The sequence below is a fragment of the Propithecus coquereli genome, unplaced genomic scaffold (assembly GCF_000956105.1).
Source record: "Propithecus coquereli isolate 6110/MARCELLA unplaced genomic scaffold, Pcoq_1.0 Scaffold3, whole genome shotgun sequence".
Lineage (NCBI taxonomy): Eukaryota > Metazoa > Chordata > Mammalia > Primates > Indriidae > Propithecus > Propithecus coquereli.
In genome coordinates, this window is record NW_012148618.1 from 11,180,527 (window position 1) to 11,205,146 (window position 24,620).

The following is a 24,620-nucleotide window of genomic DNA, read 5'->3' on the forward strand; positions in this document are numbered from 1 at the left end:
GCGCCCGGCCTGGAATTCTTAATACTTGGAAAATAAAACTATTTGTTCATACCGAAGAGTAAATGGGAACCATTTGAATCTGCCTGAAATTTCATTCAGTGATGGAAAAGGATGATTCAACAGAGCAGGTTTAAAAGGCAGTGGTGAAAAAAGTTAAAGTGCTTTTTCCTTTATTTTTCCTGAGTCCAGCTCAATCAAAAAACCAGTTGTACATGTTTGGAGAAATTCAGAGAAAATTTCACTCATCTTTTATAGAATTACAGCATTTAACTTAGGAAACGCTATATGGTGTGGCAGGAAGAGGCACTGATGTGCAAAGAAGCAGCACCTGGCTTAAAGAGAGCTTTGGCTTTTTTACTGCCTAGCTCTGGGACCTTGACAGGTGACACTCTGTGTGACTCATTTTCCTCACCCCTAAGATGGGACTGATAATGCTTTCCCTTGTGTCTCACGTAATTGTTCCCACAGACGAATGTACTTCCCTATGTGAAAGTGTAAAGCTGTGTACAAATATAAGATGACGTCACTGTTTCTGCCAGCTCTGCTGTCTTGCATGTGACCTGCCTTCCCATCAGCCACTCTCTGCTCTCTCTTTGAATCCTCTCTTCTGCTCTTCTCCCTAACTTTTCACACATATTCCAAGATTATAAGCACTTTTTCTTATAAACTTCACATTCTCTTGAAATTGTGACCTGGACTTCAGTTCTTAATCTAGTACATATTCGGGCATCAAATTTTTTAAAGTTGAGTTCAACATTATTTCACTTGTAAGCATTCAGCTTAAACAAAATGTGCATTCTATGCAGAATTGGTAATTATGTACCACGATTGTCTTTCATTTATGACTTACATCTAAAGTAGGTTTTACTTTTCTTTTTCTAGGAACGTTTGGAAATTGCTAGTTTGTCAAATCAAGATCATACGCCTAAGAAAGATCCAGGAGGACACAGAACGGCTGCCATTCTACTTGGAAGCTCCCCTGACTTTGTAGGAAATGGCAAACATCGGGCAAACTCCTCGGGAAGGTCCAGGTAAGTCCCTGGGGTTTCTGATGTGGGAGGATGAAAGAGTAAAAGGATTAAAACAACTTATAGTGAAATTTGATGGAATTTTCAGGTAATAGTCTTAATAACTTTTTCAAAGCCTATATAAATATATTAGTTAGCAGTATAAAACAAAATTTTCATTTAATACTTCCCAAGTGTCTTTAATGAAACCAGTTTTGTAGTTCATTGTCTTTCATAATAGCCTATGACATATCACAAACTTGCTTTCAGTGCAGTCTGATTTGACTTTTAATGATTAACTATTCAGTAAGTGATTGGAAATTTTTCTTCCATCAGAATCATCATTGTTCCGTCACATTTCACGCTGTATGCGTTTCAGGCTGCAATGCCTTAGGTCCCACCACAGGTGTGGGGAATGCTCCGAAAAGAGCACAGCTGCAGAGCATCCGTTACTTGGGAATGGGAGGCCCAGTTTGCTGCCAGGGTTCCCCTCCCTCCTGCTACGGCGGTGGGCTCCTGGCTTGTTCCCTGTCACCAGAAGTCACTTGAAAGATATTACTTCTTCCTCCACATTCTTTTCCACTCAAGAATTGTGACTTCCCTGTTTGTCCCCCTGTAGACCAGATAGGAATTTTAGTGCAGAAACCATTTGTGAGTGGCTGGGTTATTCAATAGTGGAAGTACTTTAGCTTCATTATATGTTTGAACCGTCTCTTATGAGACTCCAAGGAGCCCTTAAAAGTAACACTTTGCTGCAATGAAAAGAAACATTTTAGGTGCCAAACTAAAGATTTATATAAACTTCTGCGTTATATTATCTAGTTCATTTATTAAAAGGAACCATTTTAGTTCTTTCCCTTATTATCTACTTTTTAAAAATGACAAGCTCAGAAATCATTTTGATATTAATGTTTATCTACAATTAGGGTGAAATAAATTTTTAAAATATTATTTCTGGCAACAATTCCTTTTTGAGAGTATAACTCCTTACCAATGTAAATTATTTTTGCAACTGAACTTCCAAAAGACAACAGAATTTGAAGTTGTCAGAGAATTTTACTATAGCTTATAAATTTTTATTGTAATAGAAACAGCTAAATTCAATGATATGAATAAGTCTTTTCATATGTTTGGAAAAAAATTTTCTTAAGTTGAAACATTTCCATTTTTGTGGCTGACTATAAACAGTGGGTCCAAGGTTAGACTGGCTTTTTGATCACAGATAGCAAGTTTATTCAAAGGAGAATGGTAAGTTCTTTCTCCCTTCAATGTGGGTAAAACAATTATGTAATGCCTGTAGAGTGGCATTTATATATCTTGGATAGAACAACATTCCATGAACATCCAAGAAGAAAGATGAAAAGGGATCATTTTTGTCTGTTTCATCCGTTGTTTGCCAAGTTTGTTGCACATACAAATTGAGTATCCCTTATCGGAAATGCTTGGGACCAGAAATATTTCAGGTTTCAGATTTTTTTCAGATTTTGGAATATTTACATTACATTTACCAGCTGAGCATCCCAAATCCAAAAATCTGAAATCCAAAACATTCCAGTGAGCATTTCCTTTGAGTGTCATGTCAGTACTCAAAATATTTTAGATTTTTGGATTTCAGATTTGGGGATTTGGGATGCTCAACCTGGGCCTGCATGGAACTCTGTGTTGGTACTAACTGTGTTGGCTACTGATTTGGAAGTGTAGTTTACATGCTTCTTTGGATAAGAAATAAGTCCTTAATCCCCCAAACTACCTCGTGGTATACTTCTGATTCTTTTCCTTACTTGCTGTTCATTTGCCTTTATGGGTTGGAAAGTCAAAGGAAATAAGCAAAGTGCTCCGTTTTATTCTGTCTGTTAATAAATACATTAGTAGAGTTAGTGGAGACAACCTTGCAATCCATATTGTTAGCAGGCAGTATTCAAACTGGCTGCGACTAAAAGCAATAAAATCTAGAACCATGATTCACCCATTCATTGAACAAACACTTACTGAGCACTTGGTATGTGCTGGGGACTATTCTGAGTCCTGGGATTCAGCAGACAAGATCAAGAAGGCCTCTGCTTTCATGAGCTTGTGTTCCAGTTGGAGGGAACTGCCCACAAATAAACAAGGCAATATCAGGCAGAGGGTAGTGCTGTGCAGAGGGTCAAAACAGGCTGTGTTGAAGAGAGACTGGGTGGCCACTTTAGACTGGGCATTTGGAGGAAAAAATACAAGGGTTGGATCTAGAGTGGCTTTAGATTGGGGAATACCAGGCCTGCTTGATGAGAAGGAGCCAGCTACCCAAAGGGCAGAGGGAGGACATGTCAGCACGAAGAACAGCTGGTACAGGTGACTTGAGGCTGGCATGGGTGTGTCGTGTGCTGAGCTCATCCAACAGGATGGTGCAGCTAGAATTGGTGTGGGGAGAGTGGTTCTTGGGGCAGGAAGGGGAGGGGCAGGTCGCAGAGGGCCTTTTTGGCCAGGTCAGGGGTTCACAGGTAATGAGAAACTTTGGAGGTTTAAATAGAAACGTAATACTACCTGATTCATGCTGTATAAATTCTTCCTGGCTACAAGTGGAAAATGGACAGCAGGGAAACAACACTGAGGAGTGATTTTTGCGTCTCATTCCTTGCCACCTTCCCCTAACCCTCGCCACATTAGTCCTTTCAGCACAACAAGCTCCTTTGCATCTCAGAGACTCTGCTCAACACTCTACCTGGGACACTCTCCCACTGGCACTTTGCATGGCCAGCTGCTGCTTCTCATTCAATTCTCCCCTCAAATGTGACCCCTCAGAGACTCCTTCCTGAGCCTCCCTACCCCACCTCTCGGCTTTGTCACTTGTTATCCAGGTCTCTGTTGTATTTCTCTACGTAGCACTTAACCACTAGCTGAAATTCTTATTCATTTGTTTGCTTTCGAATGAAAAGTCTATGAGAGCAAAGATCTCATCTGTGTTTTCCTGAATACCTAGAACAGTGCCCGGCAGACACACAGTAGGCACTCAGTAAACATCTGATGGCTGGGTGCAGTGGATGTGCCTGTAGTCTCAGCTACTCAGGGAGGCTGAGACGGGAGAATTGCTTGAGCCCAGGAGTTGGAGGCTGTAGTGAGCTATGATTGTGCCACTGCACTGCAGCCTGGGTGACAGAGCAAGACCCTGTCTCAAAATAAAAGATAAAAAAATCATATGAAGGAAAGGAGGGAGGAAGGGAAGATGATAGAAAGAAAGGAAGAAACTGTGTTTTTGGTGTTTGTAGGGTCTGCAACCTCTTCAGCAAGGGCAACTCTGCTTTTCTTATCTGTGGGGTCTATCAAGAATCAGTGAGGAAACAAAAGGTTTCCACTGCTTAAAACAAGAGAAAGAGGGAAAAACCACTCATATTCTAGCGGAAAGACCTTACATGCCTGGTACTCAAGGGCCTGGCCTCTTGACCCAGCTTTTCACTGACAAGTCTTTACCTTTGTTGAGGAATGTATTTTCTGTGTCCTTCAGGTTGTTTCCCCTCCCCACCTTGAAGGATTTACTTTTTTAAAAAATTGAGGTAGAAATCAAATAACATAAAATTAACCACTTTAGTGTATATCGTTAAGTGTCAAGTTGTCTTTTGTAAAGTGCAGACTTAGTCCTCCCCGATCCCTGCCTTCCTCCCAGGGATGTAGCACCTGATGAATGGGCACTTCGAACTTTTTAGGAGAAGCAAAAAAAATCTCTATAAAATAGCTCATGGTAGAAAATCATTTGCACATATTCGGACTTATTCTCTTTGCAGGTTGTTGAAGTGTAGCCCAGAATCTAGACTACATCCTGTATTTCCACCCTCAAACAAGATCAGGTTATCTCCTAGTTTGTTTTCCCTGTCCTGAAGCCAAGTATGGTAACTGCTGGCTGTTCATCCTTACAGAGAAGAGATAATTAAAGATATACGTAGAGGACATGGATTCCCTCCCCTCTCCCCAGAAAGCTGGGGAACCACTACAGTATGAAGGATGTATGTAGGGGAGAGGAGGGGATCCTTGATACATCTCTCCAAACCTGTGTTCCTCTGTTGTTTGATGTTTTCCTGGTTGGTTCCCTGGAGGCATAGACTGGTTCACCTCAAAATAAACAATATCAGGGATGCCTGTTAACTTTGTTTCTACAAAGCCGCCCCGAGTTTCAAGCTGAGGAATCAAGAGCTAGAGTTTTTGGTGGCATCTTGATGAATCAGACAGGAAGGTGAGACTATCCCAGGCACGTGTGTCTCAGGTGAGATCCTCTTTCTCCATCCCATCCCAGCCATCTACACCATGGATCATGGTGGAGAATCTTTTCAATGGTAGTCCAATTCTCAAATCCCCACTTGACAAACTGCCACCTCTCTTCTTGCCACTTGGCTTTTTTTTAATCATTTTTTCTCTTTTTTAAGGTACCAAGGTTCTAGAGGCCTAATTTAGTCTTCTAAAATTGAATTATGTTTCATTCTCTGCCCTTTATTAAACCTAGTTAATATTATTTGGCAATTTTGTTTGAAATATCCTTTATCCTTTGTAGATTGGGTACTACCACAGCTACTTGACAAAATTGACAACGTGGGTGATGTTTCTAATAATACTGCACACCCCACGGACCTCCACGATCTAGGCTAGATCACTGATGATCAGACTGGAGTCACTGCTTCTAAACACCAACTGTTCTCACAGGTGTTTCCACTGAAGTTCAGAAGCTGTTTTACTTATGAATGGGTTAGATTCCAACAGGTTGTTCTAAACCCCGTACTCGATGAGTTCCAAGTGAAGAGTATGAGCACCCAATATGTGCACATCTTTTGGGTGAAAACAATGGGCATTATGACGTTGGATTTGCCTCTTTATTCCTTCTTTTCAAACTCTGTGATTTTCTTTCTATCCTTCAGAATTGTTCCTGCCGTCAGTCTGTCCCATGTGGCACATACATTTGTCACTTTCTTGTCACTTTCACTTTTAAAATGATCCTACTTCTCCTTCAATCCTAGTTATACCTTGTCTTGTAGCACTCTTAACACTCTCACTGTTCGTACTTCTCAGTCATGGTGGGGTGATCCACATTCTAAAACACCTTAAAACCAAGCATTTACATGCTGCAAACTAAAGAACATTAAAATGGCCCAGACCAAAATGACTATTAGTGTCATCTGTTGGCAGGGCAAGAGCTGATATAGAGGTTCTTCTGAATAATTTATGTTAATAAGTCATTTTGAACCTTTGCTTTTATCCTTTTCTCCATAAATCTCAGTATGCCCCAGGTTGGACACACAACTTTAGAAGTAGAAGTTTAAATAGAACCACAACATATTTGTTATTCTCTGATGTTTAGAATATGTTGACATGTGTAATATAAGAGACCCATATCATAATACATATCTTGTCACCAGTGTGGGAGGGATTTGGGGAAGGGAAAGATGTATATAGGATTGGGAACAGAGAGACCAGGTAATAATGGAGTATTGCATGTCTCCAAGAGAACGTCGAAGATGACCTGAACAGGGCAGGGGAAATGGAGAGGACATGGAACTCAGGAGTTAGTTAGATGCAGGATATCTAGGAGCCCAAGGAGACTCAGAGGCCTCTGCCCGATGAAACAGAATGGATAACTGTGCCACTAAGCAAAACCAAAGAACCAAGGGGGAAAAATCAGGTTGAGAGTGGGAGGGAAGGAAGTGGCCGTGTTATTGACATTGCAGTGGTATGAGAAGTAAAGAGCAGGCGTGCGGAAGTGAAGATAGCAAGAGCAGAAGTGTGAATACGAGGAGCAGGGGTGGGTGGTGTGGGATTGAGGGAGGGGTCTGTGGGTGGGAGAGATTAGAGGCTGAGGGGAAGGAGCCAGTATAGAGAGGGACTAACAGATGGCCCAAGATCTCAGGGGAGACTGTAGGGAAGGGTACTGAGGACAGGGCAGCTGTTCTTCCCCAGAGTCACCTGAAGAGAAAGAATAGTGCCAATGCCAAGTAACTTCATAGGTGGAACAATACAAATTGTGCAGTTCACTCCTCATTGCCTCATGTTCTCAGTGAAAGTAAAAGCCAAGCTCATGCTCTGAGTGAGAGAGTAATCTCTCTCAAGATCTTCTAGAGATCTGATCATGTACTTCATTCAGGTGTTTCTTATAAGTGTTCAATCCTGACCATCAAGAGCTCTGTCCCTTGCCTCTTCCCTGTAACCCTCTTCCCCATTTATCAATTTTTTTGCATCATAATCTAATTTCACAGCTATTGCTCCACACCCAGAAAAAAAAAAAGTATAAAAAAGAGTGGAGAGGTTGGGTCTTGAGTGTTTTGGGGAAGTCATGGAGGAGAATGACAGGAGTATCTACCAATGGTTGGGGGCCCTGTTGGAAACTAGGAATTTGTACTGGCTCCAAATCCCCCGTTTTGCAGCTTTCTCCAGGTGTGTGTATGCATGGGAATGAAGAGAGAACAGAATCAATGTGGCAGTGATCTAAATCACGGCTGGCCAGTAGAACTTTTTATGATGATGAAAATGTTCCATTATATATCTGCTGTCTAGAACTTTTTATGATGATGGAAATGTTCCATTATATATCTGCTGTCTAGAACTTTTTATGATGATGGAAATGTTCCATTATATATCTGTGCTGTCTACTAGCCACATGTAGTTGTTGAGTGCTTACATGTGGCCACTGCACTTGAACTGAATTTTTAATTTAATTTGAATTCGAATAACTACAAGTGGCTCATAGCTACCATATTGAGCAACACAGACCTAGAGTAAGGGGTGTGGAGAAGATGACAGTGGGAAGTAGGAGAGTTTGCATAGCTTTCCCATTAGTACCTTCAGCTTGATTCCCAGCGGAGACAGATGTTTGGTTGTGAATGGACTAATAAACAGGAGAAAATGGAGGGGCCAGAATTTGCTACGTTAATCTTAAAGAAAAAAATCATTGTCGAAATTTATTTCTAAGGCGAGAACGTCAGCATTCTGTATGTAGTGGTGAAGATTCTCCTGGCTCCTGTGACGTCCTATATTTCAATACGGGGAGTCCTGATCAGTTCATGGTGCACAAAGGGAAATGTATTGGTGAGTAAACTGACAAAATTCATTTAAATTACTGTAATGACAAAAGTTAATCATGAAGGAATGTGGTAGAGTAGACACTGTCATTTAGACCAGCACAGTCCATCAAGCCAGTGGTTGCTCATTCCAGCTCCCATTCCCAGTGACTGGAATGAGAAGTCATTCAGGTTTCCCCTAATATAAGCTGGGAATAAAAACCTGTGCTCTTGGACATATCGTTAGCATAAAGATAATTTTAAGTTTGTCATCAAAATTATCTAAGCTTTTTGAGACAAAAGGTTAAAATATTATCAATGAGTAGAATTTTACATCATGTACCCCTAATGCTAATAAAATATGTGTAACAGAAAGAATTCTAATGCCCGTGATCTTTATTGACCAAATCTCATTTTGAGTTGACATCCATCTCCTTGTCATTTTCCTGCTTGGCATGTTATATGTGACTGGGAAAACCATGTTATTTACTGTATGTCTTATTTAGCAGTTTTCTCTACTGATGACTATTTGGAATGAAGCTGGTTCAGCAATCAGGATTTGAATTGCTCATATTAAAATCAAGTTTTCAGTGTCTACTTCTTTTGCCCTAAACATATATAGTCTTTTCTCAGCCATACAGTTGAAGCCACCGATTAGTATAGGGATCACTTGTACATAGTGAATTTGACTATTAACTTTAATTTTTCAATCCCATGAATGAATGTTTTTACCAGAACTAGCAGGTTGCCAAATTATCTGAATTGAGTTTGCTTTCTTTTAGCATCTTTTCTCTAAGGAGATACCAGTAAGCAGGAGAGTTGCCAGGGAACAGGCAGCAGGTGGAGGGGAAGAAACCAAACCTCTCAGTAGTCTGTGAACTAGATACTTAATCGTGGCCGATTGAAAGCAGCCTGGATAGTACAAGATTCTGTACATACACAGAGCTGCATATTCAAACAAAGCCACCCTGGGGCAGGTTCAAGACCTTGGTAGAGATGGTTGGCTTTGCACCTGAGACTGTCCTTGATTGAGAGACATTTCAGATTCATGAATTAATAAGATAAAACTCACTGCTTGTAATAACCTGTGGAAATCAGGAAGGCAAATAAATCCAAGTGCTTATTATAATACCTTAACCCAGTCTCTTATTCTCACTGGTACTCATTAGACAGATTCACCTGAGTTAATAACCCTCATTTGGAGGCACATTTGAAATTAGAGAATATTTTATAAAGCCACCAAGGAAATTATGTATTTTGTTTTCTCATAATGGGTTTGATTTTTTAAAATATGCCCTAATTTTTTATGAAATGTTTTTATCAAATATCGACTATTTTTTCATTTTCAGTGAAGTATTTTTATCATGAGAACTAATTTGTTTTTCAGTTTGAAGTTGTTAGAACTAGAGAGAAGAGAGAGCTTTCTTATGGATATGGATAAGGCACTGTAGAGACCATCAGTGTAAGTGATCATTGTTAGCACATAATAAGAGTTTCAGCCAGGGTTCTTTTGGTAACATATTTTCCTTCAGCCTCATTGCAATGTGGTCTTTTGTCTTTTTTATTATCCCCATCATGAAAAAGTGACAAGAAGAAGTTGGCAATAATAAAATTATAATTTTTAAAAAAACTCAGCAATTATGAAATGCCTAATTAGTCCCAATTGGGGAGATAAATATTGCAAGACAGTGTACTGTGTAATGCACAAATTTAATTATGCTGTATATAAATAACATCGCACTCCATACCGTAAACATTTAGATGTCATATGTCTCCAATGGACTGCTTAGATCCCATATTTCTCAAGTTGCTTCCTTTGGTTGACAAATTTTCAAACATCAAAGCTTTTTCCCCCACAGGCTAAGACAGTTATTTTTGACATATAGATTATTTTAATTAAAATCTCTAAATTATCAGCATTCCTGTGAAGTAAAAACTGCTTCTCAGATAAAAAGCCTAGGTGATCTAGTTCAGTCATGTTTCTCCAAAGTATTTTGGCTGAGACTACTTTATCGAATATATACAGGTTACTACACTTTTCATTTTTCAAATGGAAAAAATAATTATCAGTGTCTCATTAAAAAATTTTTTCATTGTAAAGACAGTATAGCACCATGGAAACCATTATTTATATACTAAGAGAAAAAGTCAGAACACTGTGTATCAGTGGTTCTCAACTGGGGGCAATTTTGTAACCTAGTGGACATTTGGTGATATCTGCAGACATTTTGATGGTTAAGACTGGGGTGATGGTGCTACTGGTATCTAGTGGGTGGAAGCCAGAGAACCTGCTGAACATCCTACAGTGCACAAGATAGCCCTCTACAATGAATTTGGATTATCTGGTCCAAAATGTCATTGTGCCAAGTGTGCCGTATATGCAATGATTTGGTAGATTGGGGTGGGGGGTGGGGAAGGTAGAGGGAACTAAAAGAAAAACAAAACAAAATAGTGATAGTTTCTCCTTTTCTAATTGTTTTGTTTTGTTTTGTTTGAGACAGTCTCACTCTGTTGCCTGGGCTAGAGTGTCATGGTGTCAGCCTATCTCACAGCAACCTCAAACTCCTGGGCTCAAGCAATCCTCCTGCCTCAGTCTCCCAAGTAGCTGGGACTACAGGCATGCACCACCACACCTAGCTAATTTTTACTATTTTTAGTAGCGACGGGGTCTCGCTCTTGCTCAGGCTGGTCTCGAACTCCTGAGCTCAAGTGATCCTCCCAACTCAGCCTCCCAGAGAGCTAGGATTACAGGAGTAAGCCACCGTGCTCGGCCCTTTTCTAATATTTTGATAAGTTTCTATTACAGTCTTTAATGAAAATAAAGATTTTTATGAGAAAATTTTTGGTGTTAGAAAAATTTAGCCCTCCCTGGTACAGGTGGAAACCATATGCCTAGTGCTAAATAAATGTGCCTCTCTTTCTGGCTTCAGATTTAAGCTATAATTTCTGGTTCCTTATCTCTAAAACATTGGCCTGTTTATATTTACTGAGCATATTCAAATTTTATATTTAGAAAGTCATTGATGTATTCAAATTTCCAAATTACTAAAATCTTTTTACTGTGCACACTAATCTATATTGATGGAATAATCCTGATGGAATGTTCTCTATTTTCAAATTCCCTCTACCATTTTGGTTGGTATTTAGCTGTGTGAGGGCAAACCGGTAGACACAGTCAACAAAGGTGAATTGGATTTGAAAATAACATTGTGAATAATGGCTAGTAAAATAAAACCTTAGTCTCTTTATTTGATCTGATATTAAGACCTCATTGTTGATTCATGTCCCCTTATAAAAATTAATATTTTAGGACTCAGGATGTATTGTTAAATATTAAAAATTACTTACAAAAGAGCATGAATTACACAAAATCATATTTTCCATAGTTAGCACATGGTATCTGTCCATGGTTGGATGAATGTATACTCCCCCTGCCTTTTTTCCTCCCACAGAAAACATACCAGTGAGATTTGATTGCATTTTCTGTTTCATGTGCAGGCGGTGATGAGCAGCTTGGAAAATTAATTTACAATGCTTTGGAAACAACCACTGGCAGCTTTGTCTTGTTATATGAGTGGGTCCTTCAGTGGCAGAAAAAAATGGGTCCATTCCTTACCAGTCAAGAAAGAGAGAAGATTGATAAGTGCAAAAAGCAGGTAGGCATCCATGGTGGCTAGCTGGGCAAAAGGCCTAATCTTGAGCTTTAGGAGAGGACAGAACAAAACAGCTCTGCGTTTGATTGGCTTGCAAAGGGTGGTCCAGAGCTGTGTGAGATCTGTTTGACCGGAGAGGGCAGTGGGGGCCAGCACCTTTTCATCATGTCTTCACTTCCTCTTTCAGAGCTTTTACAATGTGGACAAAACTCTTGCAGCTTACCTTCCTAGCCTCCCTTCCCAGCCCTTGTGATGGCATTAACAGCTGTCTCTCCAACTGGGACTAAAAATTATTTTGTAATTATGGTTTTTGCAATTATTTATATTTTCCCTACTCTTTTCAAATATTGCTTCAAAACAGTTTGGGGGGGACTGGAGGATTTTAAAGTTAATCTATATTACCAAGCATAAAGAGAATATTTAATATTATAAATTGCAGTGTTATGTAATAATGAAGTTGCAAAAATAGTAGATAAAGCATGGTGTTTAGAGATGTGTGTAGTTATGCATAGAAAAACTGGAAGTAAATACATCGAAATCATAAGTTATCTTTGGCTGGTGGCCATACAGATAATTTGTGGGTTTTTTCCTTTGTATTTTTAAAATTTTGACAATGATGTTTATTATAATGAGAAAAGATTATTTAAATTTAGCGCTGCTTTTTCTGGTGGCCATATCTCAAAAGAAATTGATTTTTAGAACTTTTAACTAGTTTTGTAGTATTTGCACACTAGGTTTTGAGATTTAAAAAGTTGAGAATTAACTAAATTTTTCTATCTTTGTGTACTATTAGGTTGACCATATGGTTTAAGGGGGGATTCAGTTCAGGGCATATTTGTTCTCCTCTCATTTGAAAGTATATATTCTATCAAATACTTCACTTTTGAGGTAAAATGCCAACTAATGCTGATTGATCCAATATTACCTTTTTTTTCCATATCAGATTCAAGGGGCAGAAACAGAATTCAACTCACTGGTGAAATTGAACCATCCAAACATAGTACGCTACTTTGCCATGAATCTCAAAGAGCAGGATGACTCCATCATGGTGGACATGTTAGTGGAGCACATTAGTGGAGTCTCTCTCGCCACACACCTGAGCCACTCGGGCCCCATCCCTGTGCATCAGCTTCGAAGATACGCTGCTCAGCTCCTGTCAGGTCTCGATTATCTGCATAACAATTCCGTGGTGCACAAGGTCCTGAGTGCGTCGAATGTCTTGGTGGATGCAGAGGGCGTCATCAGGATTACAGACTACAGCATTTCTAAGCGCCTCGCAGACATTTGCAAGGAGGATGTGTTCGAGCAAACCCGAGTTCGTTTTAGTGACAATGCCCTGCCGTATAAAACAGGGAAAAAAGGGGACATTTGGCGTCTTGGCCTTCTGCTCCTGTCCCTCAGCCAAGGACATGAATGTGGAGAGTATCCTGTGGTTATCCCTAGTGACTTACCAGCTGACTTTCAAGATTTCCTAAAGAAGTGAGTATCATTGAGGTTCTCTCTAATTGCACTTTACTCCTGTACTTTTGATTGTGCAGACATCTAAGTGATGTGGAAGCTGAGAAGTGAGGAACAGAAGAAATGCCCTGGGTATTCCAAATGGAGGACCTCTGTGTTGACCATTGCTGCTGGTGATGGAGTCAAAGACAAGGCCTCCCATTTAGAAAACAGCTTTAGGGGTGTGATTCTGCACCTCGTGCTTCTTAACCATTCGTCTTCCTTGGCAGTCCCATTCAGCCAAGTTGTAGATGCAAACGACTCCATACACCAGCCAGGGGATTTTCAATACCTGAAAATTACAGGTACATGTTTAATTACAGAGCCACATTTTATCATGTTTGGGAGAATCCTTCCCGAGAGGCCTTCCCCAGGCTTAATGTCTTTGGCTCCTTCACATCAGTGTTTTCTAGTTTAGTGCTGCCTCTGTTCCCAATCCAAGCCAGAGCTAACTTCTCTCAGGGTATATTAAATGGGAGATAAGATCCCTGAAGCCTGGATTTTTCCAGATAATCTCCTGGTCCAGCCTTCCTACACAAGGTGACCTGGACTGGTTTCTTCCTTTTCTGACGTTCTGTCTTCTTTTTTTTTTGAGACACAGTCTCACTCTGTTGCCCAGGCTAGAGTGCCGTGGTGTTAGCCTAGCTCACAGCAACCTCAAACTCCTGGGCTTAAGCTATCCTCCTACCTCAGCCTCCTGAGTAGCTGGGACTACAGGCATGTGCCACCATGCCCGACTAATCTTTTCTAAATGTATATTTTTAGTTATCCAGATAATTTCTTTCTATTTTTAGTAGAGACGGGGGGGGGGGTGTCTCACTCTTGCTCAGGCTGGTCTCGAACTCCTGACCTTGAGCGATCCACCCACCTCGGCCTCCCAGAGAGCTAGGATTACAGGCATGAGCCACCGCGCCCGGCCTAGGCTTAGACTTTAAATTAGACTTTAGCTTGCATTGAAATCACCTAGAGGGCTTGTTAAAGCACAGATTACTGCCAGGGGTTGAGTAGAATCTGTATTTCTAACAAATTACAAGGTGATACTGATGCTGCTGGCCAGGAACCCCACTTTGAGAACCCCTAGGTTAAAGATATGGCTTGTTTTTACTCATTAAAAAACAAAACAAAAATTGTTTATTACAACGTTAAATAGTAAGGTCATAGGTTCAGCGTTCAAGGGATGAGAATTAAAAGAAAGTATGTGGTAAAATGTGGGACTTTAAAAAGTATTCCTTAAATGTTTTGAACTTACTTCATACTGTGATGAACAGGCTTCATCTAAAGTTTATCATAGTGAGCCACAACCTTGCGTCAGCTATGTGATTTGCTTTGTACTTTTTAATTTTTATTTTTTGGAGACAGAGTCTCACTCTGTCACCCAGCCTGGAGTACAGGAGTGCAATAGCATGATCATAGCTCACTGCAGGGTCGAACTCCTGAGCTCAAGCAATCCTCCCACTGTAGCCTCCCAAGTAGCAGGTGTGTGCCACTGTGCCTGGCTTTTGTCTTTGGAAAGCTTGCTTTATGACTGGTCCCCAGAAAGGCTTAGTTAGGCATGACAAGGCATTAACCTGTTAATGGGGGTGAAAATGTATAGCCTTGCTGTGCTATCTTAGATTTTTAAAAATTTATTATTCCTGTCTCTAGAGACTGCACTTTTTTTTTACATTCCCCAGGCTGGCACTCAGCATGTGAATCCTGCAGGAACGTTTACTAATTTAAATTCACTTATGAGTGTATTTGGTTCATGATTAACATGAATTCTCTGATGTGTATCTTTAAAAAATAAACCCGGAATTAAATGCCTTGGATTAACCAGTTTAGCATTGATTTTGTGTGTTGCTAAGATTCTTCCTTCCCTCTCATGAGGTGTGTTTGCTTGGATGACAAGGAAAGATGGAGTCCTCAGCAGCTGTTGAAACACAGATTTATAAATCCTCAGCCAAAAATGCCTTTAGTGGAACAAAGTCCTGAAGGTGGGTCTGTTACCATTCTTTTTTTGGATGCCCTGTTTGACATTCAGTTATTTTGAAAGTATATATGAACTTAAAACCAGAAGGGACTGCGTGGATTATTTATTTACTTACTTTATGCTGAGCTACACAAAAATCCATTCTTTTGATGTGTGCTGTGTGCATGGGACTGTTTTGCCACCCTGATTTTTCCCGTTTCTACTTGACGGAGCATCCATTGTTGTAGCCTCTTTTAGTCTTCAGTCACCCTTCTTGTCAGGTCACCCTATTGCCGTGTAACTAGATTTTTCTTGCCACATTTCAGATTAAGGAACCTCAGGAGAGATTGGGATGGATCAGGAGACCTAGGTTTAGGTTTTAGCTCTATGTAATCAGTCACTTACTCTCTGTTACCCTCACCTGTAGACTTGGTCTAATTATATATTTATACTTATATAAATATATAAACATATTTATATATATTTGTGCCTACTTTAAGGAGGGCGAGGTAAGGGAAAGTGTTAAAGCTTTACTCCAGTTAGAGGTACTTTTTCAAACTACCAGTTGGGGCTCCTTCTTCCAGTGCTTGTGTCTGACTGTTGTAGCTCTTGCTGTATTTCTTATGCTTCATTTGCCTCTCACCCTTTGTTTCATCTCAGATTCTGGAGGACAAGATTATGTTGAGACTGTTATTCCCAGCAACCGGCTACCCAGTGCTGCGTTCTTCAGTGAGACACAGAGACAGTTTTCTCGATATTTCATTGAGTTTGAAGAAATACAGCTTCTTGGCAAAGGAGCTTTTGGAGCTGTCATCAAGGTGTGATATGAAGTTTTCCCCAGTCCCTTTTAGAGTTCCTTCTCTGTTTCATTTCAACAAAGACTTATGGACTTCTATTTTGGGGGTGGGAAGGGAAGTGAATATGACTATTAGAAACTAAGATCATCTTCACCTTCGTGGAGTTAAAGCCTTTATTTAAAGTTACATTGGACACATTTAAGAATGCACCAGGCCAGGCGTGGCAGCTCACACCTATAATCTAGCACTTTGGGAGGCTGAGGTGGGAGGATCGCTTGAGGTCAGGAGTTTGAGACCAGTCTGGGCAAGAGTGAGACCTCGCCTCTACAAAAAACAGAAAAATTAGCTGGGTGTGGGCACACGCCTATAGTCCCAGCTACTTGGGAGGCTGAGGCAAGAGGATTGCTTGAGCCCAGGAGTTTGAGGTCGCAGTGAGCTATGATGATGCCACTGCACTCTAGCCCTGGTGATAGAGTGAGACCCTATCTCAAAAAACAGAACAAAGCAAAGAGAATGTATCATTCCTCTTTCTTTGCTTGATTCAAAGAGCATTAACATGAAAAACACATGATTATAACAGCACTTCAAGTGGAGTCAGGACCTCTGTGTAAAAGAACAGCTTTGTGTACTTTGCTTCAGAAAGAAAATTGTTGTAGTTTTCTCCCATTTGCTGTTAGAGTTGTTGTAGAGAAAAGGGCTCCAAGGTTAGAACAGAGATGGAATTCAAACTGGGAAATAGCCCCAGATGGTCTTGATGGCCTTTATTTTTCAGCTCTTACTGAGATGGAAAAGTAGTGATGTGTTATTAAGGTGTGCTGTTGTTAGGTCTTCCTTTCTTCATTATAGTCTTTTTGGGTGACTTTTATTATTATCTGCCCCTCGTAGAAAGAGCTTTCAGCTATTTTTATATATAATCTATTCTTTTTGAATTTAGGAGACCCAGATTAAGGTTGTAAGGCACATGTCATCTTTCACACATGAAAGTGACCCACCATCAATTAGGGCATATGTCTGTTTAGGATTCTGAGAGTATTATTAGGAAGCATAATTACTATTACTGTGGAAGGACTTTTACACTGAAAAAAGAATTGAATTAGCTGTTCTGTGGTAAAAGAAAGACAATCTTAAGCAAGACAGGTATCCTGATCAGAAAGATCGCATTTATCTTTAAGAGGAGGAGAAGACTGAAGCGTATACTATCCTTTTAACTCATAATGTCATTTTGGTCAAGTCTTTTAACTTCATTGTACTTTAGATTCTTGAATATAAAACATTAACAAACTTCATTTCCTTGTAAGTACTTAAAAATGATTAGTAAGTTCATGTAACAAAAATATCTAAGTAATTTAAGCTCTCATTCAGTCTGCCCAGTGATCTGTCAGCAGTTCGACCCATTACTGCTTACGCACCTTTTCAAATTCCTGGGAGTTTCCAATGTAGCACGTGCTAGACCCCACATCCTGGTCAGTGAGTCATACTGTGCGTGATGTGTACTGAAACATAATACTGATAGACAATGCTGAGACCTCCCCCACGTCCACTTCCCTGTAAATGTGGCAGCAAAAGAACACAGTTTATCATTTTTTTGGAGCACATTCCATATTTCAGGTGGTGTGCCAAGTGACTTACAAACTTTGTCTTTCAATCTCAGGACGTTCTTACGAGATAGATATGATCCCCATTTTCCAGATGAAGGAACTGAGGCTCAGAGAAGTTATGTCCTGTGCCCGAAGTTACACATATCTACAAAGAGATGAAACCAGCATTCAGACCCACATCTGTTGTACTCCAAAGCATGTGTTCTTATCACTATTCTGACACAAAAAGATAATCTGAAACTCAATTTTATAGTACTCCTTTCTTATTCCTAGTAATTTTAATAGTCTAATTGAAACCTGTGAGCTAAACAAGAGAATGATGCTCTGTTTTGTTTTGTAAACAACTAATTTCTCCTGCCACCCATGGCCAAGTATTGCTTTTCTAGAGTATATCATCACCTCAGTTGACCTGCACAGTTGGGACTGGAATGTTGCAGTGACCAGAATTTTATAAAAGTTACTTCTGCCCAATTACACAGTGAAACTGCCCGGCATAAGGATGCCTCTGTGTAAGACATGGGGACTTGCATTTGAAACTTTTTCTTGTATTTTTATTATTTTATTGTGTTCTTCATTGTATTGCTCTATTTTCAAAAGACATCATCAATCAGAAATCTTAGTCACGTAACAAAATCAGTGGGCAGCAGTTGTGTTAGTGGCCATTGCTGTTCCTCACTAGGCTAAGCACCTTCCTCTGGGGCCTTGACACAAGTGCTGTCCCCACCTTCTCTCATTTAACCCTTACAGTCACTGTTAGACGTGGTGGAAATGGTGTAAATACCATTTTATAGATAAGAAAATTGAGCCTCAGGAAATTAAGTAATTTGCCCAAGTTCTCACAGCTTTATAAATCAAGGAATTAGCATTTACATTCAGGTCTGTTAAAATTTTTGGAGTTTGTCTTTAATGACTTTAAATGTTAAAAAAAGATCAGAGAAACTAAAATCATCATCTGAAACCTTACACTGACTTTAGAAAATAATTTTTATTTTAAAACCAAGGTTTACTTGGAAATTTAAATACTAGATATGATATTGGAAAAGCAGGAAAGTAATTGTCAGTAAAATTAATGATCTAAAATGAAGATTATGTTTTCCCCAGGGTCTCCTAGCAAACTAAATGTGTCTAGATCAGGGTGCGCTGTTTTCTAAATTCTGAGGCAGGCAAGGCTTTCTTCAGTTTACAAGTTTAAGACGTGGTTCTTCACTGTAGCCGCTGGGTCTCATTTAGAACTCCAGGTTCTCCCTGGGAGGGGAGCGGGTGACCTTTGTGCAAGGTTCCGAGTGACTGACTCACAGGCCCCTTCCCCTTGCCGCGCGGCAGGTGCAGAACAAGCTGGACGGCTGCTGCTACGCGGTGAAGCGCATCCCCATCAACCCGGCCAGCAGGCACTTTCGCAGGATCAAGGGCGAGGTCACGCTGCTGTCGCGCCTGCACCATGAGAACATCGTGCGCTACTACAACGCCTGGATCGAGCGCCATGAGCGCCCGGCGGGCCCGGGGACGCCGCCCCCGACCTCAGGGCCCTTGGCCAGGGACGGGCCAGCCGCCCGCGGGCAGCCGGCGGGCGACACTGACAGCCCGGACAGCGTGGAGGCCGCCGCGCCGCCGCCCATCCTCAGTAGCTCGGTGGAGTGGAGCACCTCGGGCGAGCGCTCGGCCAGCGCCCGCTTCCCCGCCGCCGGCCCGGGCTCCAGCAGCGACGAGGAGGACGACGAGGACGAGCTGGAGGGTGTCTTCTCGCAGTCCTTCCTGTAAGGGTGTGGGCGCGGGCCGGGCTGCCTCGAATGCACCCCCAAGCTTTACTCCCCTTCAAGCCCATGCCAGGGGAAAGGGGGTTCATTTAGAAATCCAGACACACACACACACACACTTTCAGAGAGTAACCAAATGTAATCCAAAGGATTTTTTTCCCCCTCTGTCTTCAAATCTTTAAAATCCAAGCCCTGAAGAAAGGAAAAATAAAAATTACTGTCTTCGAAAGACCTTCAAAATCTAAGCCCTGGAGAAAGGAAAAATAAAAATTGCTTCCAAAACTTCATCTTAATACATTTAATAAAATTTCTCATAGGGCATTCTTTAGATAAGGGCTTCCAACTCTGGAACATTTAAGAACTAATCTGGAGTCTTGATGTAGTGCCAGCTGCAGTTCAAAAAAAGGTACCAAACCAATAATTATGATCCTAAAGTGTATTCGTGTCAGAATCCACCCTGGTCATTTACTTTCATGATTTTACTATATCCAGTTGGATACAATTTATCGTAACTCTTAGCTGTTAAATTTTTTCAAGAAATTTAATCTGGCTAGTTTTCATTTAAATCAAGAGTTCTGTGTTTGTGTAATATTGAGTACAAATCAGCATGATATATCTAGATTGATGCCTGTGGGGTCATGATACAATGTCTCTAGCCTCTTGTTCTTTCTAGTAATTAACAAATGTCAATTTTTAGAATTACTACAGGAATTTTGGTTTCTTTAGTATTTCTCTATTTCTCTTTTTAAGACCTGCTTCAGATTCTGAAAGTGATATCATCTTTGACAATGAAGATGAGAACAGTAAAAGCCAGAATCAGGTAAATACATATATAGGAATTACACCATATTATTCATCATAAGGTGGGGGTATAAGGAAGCTAACACCTGACAAAAGGAAACAGACATCTGATATCACAAACCTGATGTAAAATATTAAACCCTTAATGATGTAGAAACTATCAATTTTAAAAACATCATTCATTTCAAATATATGCTACTTGTGTTTATACATAGGTCTTTATTTACATAATAAAGCATACCTACTTTTAGAAGAGAGAAGTAAATTGAGACACTGCATTTTTTTGTGTTTGATGAAAACAATTTCCTAGAGGATTTTGGGAAACTAAATTATTGGGGAAGAGAATTGAATGCAAATTAACTCGACACCCTAATCATGGAGTTACCTTCGTCTGTCCCACATCAATTAATCTCGATTCCTTATTTCATGGACCATCCTCTAGAACAGTGCTTTAACACTGTGTATCATGATACTGTAATAGGTTATGAAATTGATGTAGAGGGTCACAACCAGCTTTATTTTATTTTTAATGCTGTAGAGGAGTAGAGAATACCAAAATTGCATCATACTTATAGTGAAGGTAAACTTTGTTATTGGAATTTTTCCCTTATGATTATGTGGATGGGTGTGATGTAAAATGTATTTCTTCATGTGGATAAAAAAGTTTGGAAAGCACTGCTCCAGACCTCGACACACACTTGATTCTGCATCTTCCTCTGTCCAGGCCAGCAGTGCCCCTCTGTGCTGGGGCATGGAGCTCAGGGTGGAGCTTTTTAACTGCTAAGGCTGTTAGTTGTTGCTGCAAGGAAGCATTCAGCAACAGGGGGCTAGATACAACGATTTTATTATCAGGAATGAAAATGTAATTATCAGTAGTTATAAGGGTGCATTCATAGTAGATAAAGAAAAATCTAAATGCAAACTCTTAAATAAGCAGTTCAGTAGATTTGAAGGAGGCTTGAATGCATTAGCCAATGTGGTTTTTTATTTTTATTTTTTCATGTTCCCTTCCTAATCCTGAGACAGTGTGTTTTTATAAGTACTTTCCTTATCAGTTAAAATCATCTTAAATGCCTCTCAGTGTAAATGTATTAATTATAAATTTAACCTTGAATAATATTAATAGCATAAATAATCTCAACTACTGCTAAAGCAAAAGTTATAGTTTTAGCATGAGTTATGCATGTAATTATTATGGGGGCACCAGATTTACAACCCTGGTTTTGCTCAGTTAAGGGCAGCATCCCATGGGCATTCTAATTGATGGGTAGGAGCCTCTAAGAGATTAATCTTCTACAGATAATCCCCAGACTACATAAATGTTTCCAGAGCAGAGGTTTTTTTTTTCTTTGATAAAGGAAAAATGTTGAAAAACTTTTCCTCAAGAAAACCTAACTCAGAAATGGGCAAATACCAACAGATGCTTTTTCTGTACTTAAAGATAAAAGTATTCTAATACATCTATCAGAAGAGAAAAGAATTTTTAAAAAAAAAAAGGTATCGTGTATTAGAAAGGAAATTAGCTATAGGGGACAAACAGATTAAGCATGTACAAAAGTAGTCTAGAGGATCATTCACTGCAAGTGGCAGCTGAGTGCTTGTTCTTCAAGGATGTAGCCCTAAGGACAGTGTGCCCTTTGATAATATGGTCACACTGAAATCGTTTTAGCTAAAGATGGATTTGTAGTCTTCTGTTTCCAAAGTAAGCCTACCACTGAAGGAAGGCATTCCAGTAAAACTGAAGCCTTAAAATGTTAGCCTGTATACATCCTGCCCTTCTTATCCATGGAAGGATACCAATGGGGAGAAAGAATTGACTTGGCAAGGAGTCTTTCTATAGATTACACGTTTTAATACCTACCTGTTTTCTATCTTCCCCGTCACTATTTCATGTGGCGACAGACTTGTAAACTATACAGAGGATTCTGGTAATAACAAACTTGCCTTAAAAATGCTGTGAGCCTCTAATAGATAGTAGTTGTGTTCTGCTAACTGACCTCCCCCTAAGGCAATAAGATGGCCATGGATGTGGGGGATGGGCACAAATAGTTAATGATGGCGATGATCTCATGTAATTTCAGCTCCCGTTCTGAGTTCTTGTGTGTTCCTCTTGGGTTAGGATGAAGACTGTGATGAAAAGAATGGCTGCCATGAAAGTGAGCCATCCGTGACGACCGAGGCTGTGCACTACCTGTATATCCAGGTGAGGTCCTAGTGTGCAGCTTGGTGACGCAGCAACACCCAGTAGTGGCTGGTGGGCATGTTTCAGGATGCTGGAATGAGACGATGGACAGAAGAAGGCTTACTGGCACTACCAACGATGAATTGGCCTCTTTTCCCTCAGCCTTGAACTCAAGCTTTCCTGTAGCATATCAGGAGGCACCATAGAGCAGCTCTGGGCTCAGGCTATGGAAGTTAACATCCTGGATCCACCTGTTGTGGCTATGTGAGCTCAGGCAAGGTATTCAGCATCCCGTGCCTCAGTTTCCCCATCTATAAATTAAATAATAATAGCCATCTCATAGACTTGTAAAGAATAAATGAGGTGGCATGTGTAAAGTGCTTAGAACCATATCTGAGTTCCATAAATGCTAGACTGTGCGTACACAGAAACTCCACTTTGTCTAACAAGCTGAATCTGGACAAGTAAGGTATGATGCACACATGTATAGGCGTGCGAGAGCCTTGGGAACATCTGGAAGACAAGAGCCTCCAGTGAGGCATTACCGAAAAGCCCAGGCTTTGGCCTGCTCACCTGCCTGAGCTGCAGCATCCTGGGCAGTGGTAGGCCCAGCCAGCGGAGGGACGGCCATAGCCAGAGAAGAGGTCTTTCCTCTGCCCCAAGTGAACAGTCCTCTGGGTTGCAGTTAGTGTTTTCAGTCCTAACTGCAACTAGGCAAATCTTTAAATGAGAGATACAGTACTATGGGGAAAAAGGAACCCTCAGACAATTAAAGTGTTTCAAAAGGGACTAATTAGGTGGCTGTTCTCCTGGGGTTGGAGCTGGTTTTAGATATTCCCTGACATAAATATCTTTGAGGTACTGCTTACACAAATAATAAAACATTCGTCCACCAAACCACTATTTATTGAGTATCTGTTACGTACCATTACCCTTTAAACAATTCTAATGAAACAGAAATACACAAGCAGGTGCACTGGAGGTGCAGTAGGATGGTGGTGTGGGCATCAGAGAAGGCCATGTGAGGCCCTGACTCAGACCTGGAGGATGAGTCAGAATTTGCATGCAGTTATTCTGGGGCGAGAGAATGAGGCCTGATCTTCCTCTCTTTAAAAACAATGCAATTGTTCTTCATGAGAAATCTCAACTCTGGCACTGGTTGAAACATACAGGCTACTTTCATAAATCAAATGCTGTGTGTTGATTTAAGATTTAAATGATGCTGCATTGTTTTCTGATACGTTAATACACCCACAGAGGTGTGAGACAGAGCCTCTTCTCGAATGTTTTAATATTTACAATGTTTTGCTTTAGACTTGAAGGTCATTTGTCTTTAATGTACAAATAAGAAAGGCTAATGACATCATTAGATTAATTAGCCCTTTTTGTAAATTTGAGTTTGGAAGCAATCTTATAAAATAATAAATAACATTTTCTACATTCTCAGTTTTTTCATATTATTTGTGACAAGGATTTTAAACAAATAAGTCTTATTTTATTAAATGAGCAATAATATAAAAAATAAAAAATGGTTATGTTGGGATGCTAGTTTATGCATATTTACCCCCAATGTATTTTTAATATGGTTGGTTATTAGCATTATTAACATTATCATTAACAAATGCATATTTACCCCCAAGGTAATTTTTTAATACTCTTGGTTTCTTTCTTTAATGTAGAAAATCGAGTCTTTCCCATAACTGTTTAAAATCCATGAGTTTTAAAATGGAGGATTAAATTAATTGCAATTATGCTCTTAAACTTAAACTTTTGTCTAATCAAATTCTGCCTCGTTTGTCCTGTCTGCAGATGGAGTACTGTGAAAAGAGCACTTTACGTGACACCATTGACCAGGGCCTGTACCGAGACACCATCAGACTCTGGAGGCTTTTTCGAGAGATTCTGGATGGATTAGCTTATATCCATGAGAAAGTAAATTTCACAACATTTTGTATCTGAAATCTTACCTTCATATGAATTTATGACTGAATAGAAAAATCAAGTATGAGAATGAAGAAAAACTGAAATAGAAAACTATGGGTATATTGAGATAATCTATTTTTGTATGAAATAGAACAAACTGTCAAAAAACAAGAAAATAGTGCAAAGTATCTTTTTTTTTTTCTTTTTTTGGGGCAGAGTCTCATTCCCCCAGCTAGAGTGCAGTGGCATGATCATAGCTCACTGCAACCTCAAACTCCTAGGCTTAAGCAATCCTCTTGCCTCAGCCTCCTGAGTAGTTGAGACTACAGGCACACAACCTGATGCCTGGCTAATTTTTCTTTTTCTTTTTGTTTTTTTAGTAGAGATGGGGCCTTGCTCTTACTCAGGCTGGTCTTGAACTCCTGAGCTCAAGCGATCCTCCTGCCT

The 24,620-nt window shown here is 40.1% G+C and overlaps 1 protein-coding gene across 3 annotated transcripts in view; it reads left to right on the forward strand.

Moving 5' to 3' along the window:
- EIF2AK4 (eukaryotic translation initiation factor 2 alpha kinase 4) overlaps positions 1-24,620 on the forward strand; it is a 91,766-nt gene that overhangs the window by 21,965 nt on the left and 45,181 nt on the right. Inside the window, exons 1-11 of one of the 3 annotated variants that reach the window (XM_012649491.1) lie at positions 681-743; positions 883-1,031; positions 7,933-8,048; positions 11,519-11,676; positions 12,617-13,152; positions 15,037-15,143; positions 15,779-15,936; positions 18,837-19,267; positions 20,018-20,087; positions 22,188-22,271; positions 24,060-24,182. In XM_012649491.1, the coding sequence (XP_012504945.1) occupies positions 8,024-8,048; positions 11,519-11,676; positions 12,617-13,152; positions 15,037-15,143; positions 15,779-15,936; positions 18,837-19,267; positions 20,018-20,087; positions 22,188-22,271; positions 24,060-24,182 (1,692 nt within the window). In that variant the 5' untranslated portion in view covers positions 681-743; positions 883-1,031; positions 7,933-8,023. The other 2 variants (XM_012649492.1, XM_012649490.1) reach the window with 2 other exon arrangements.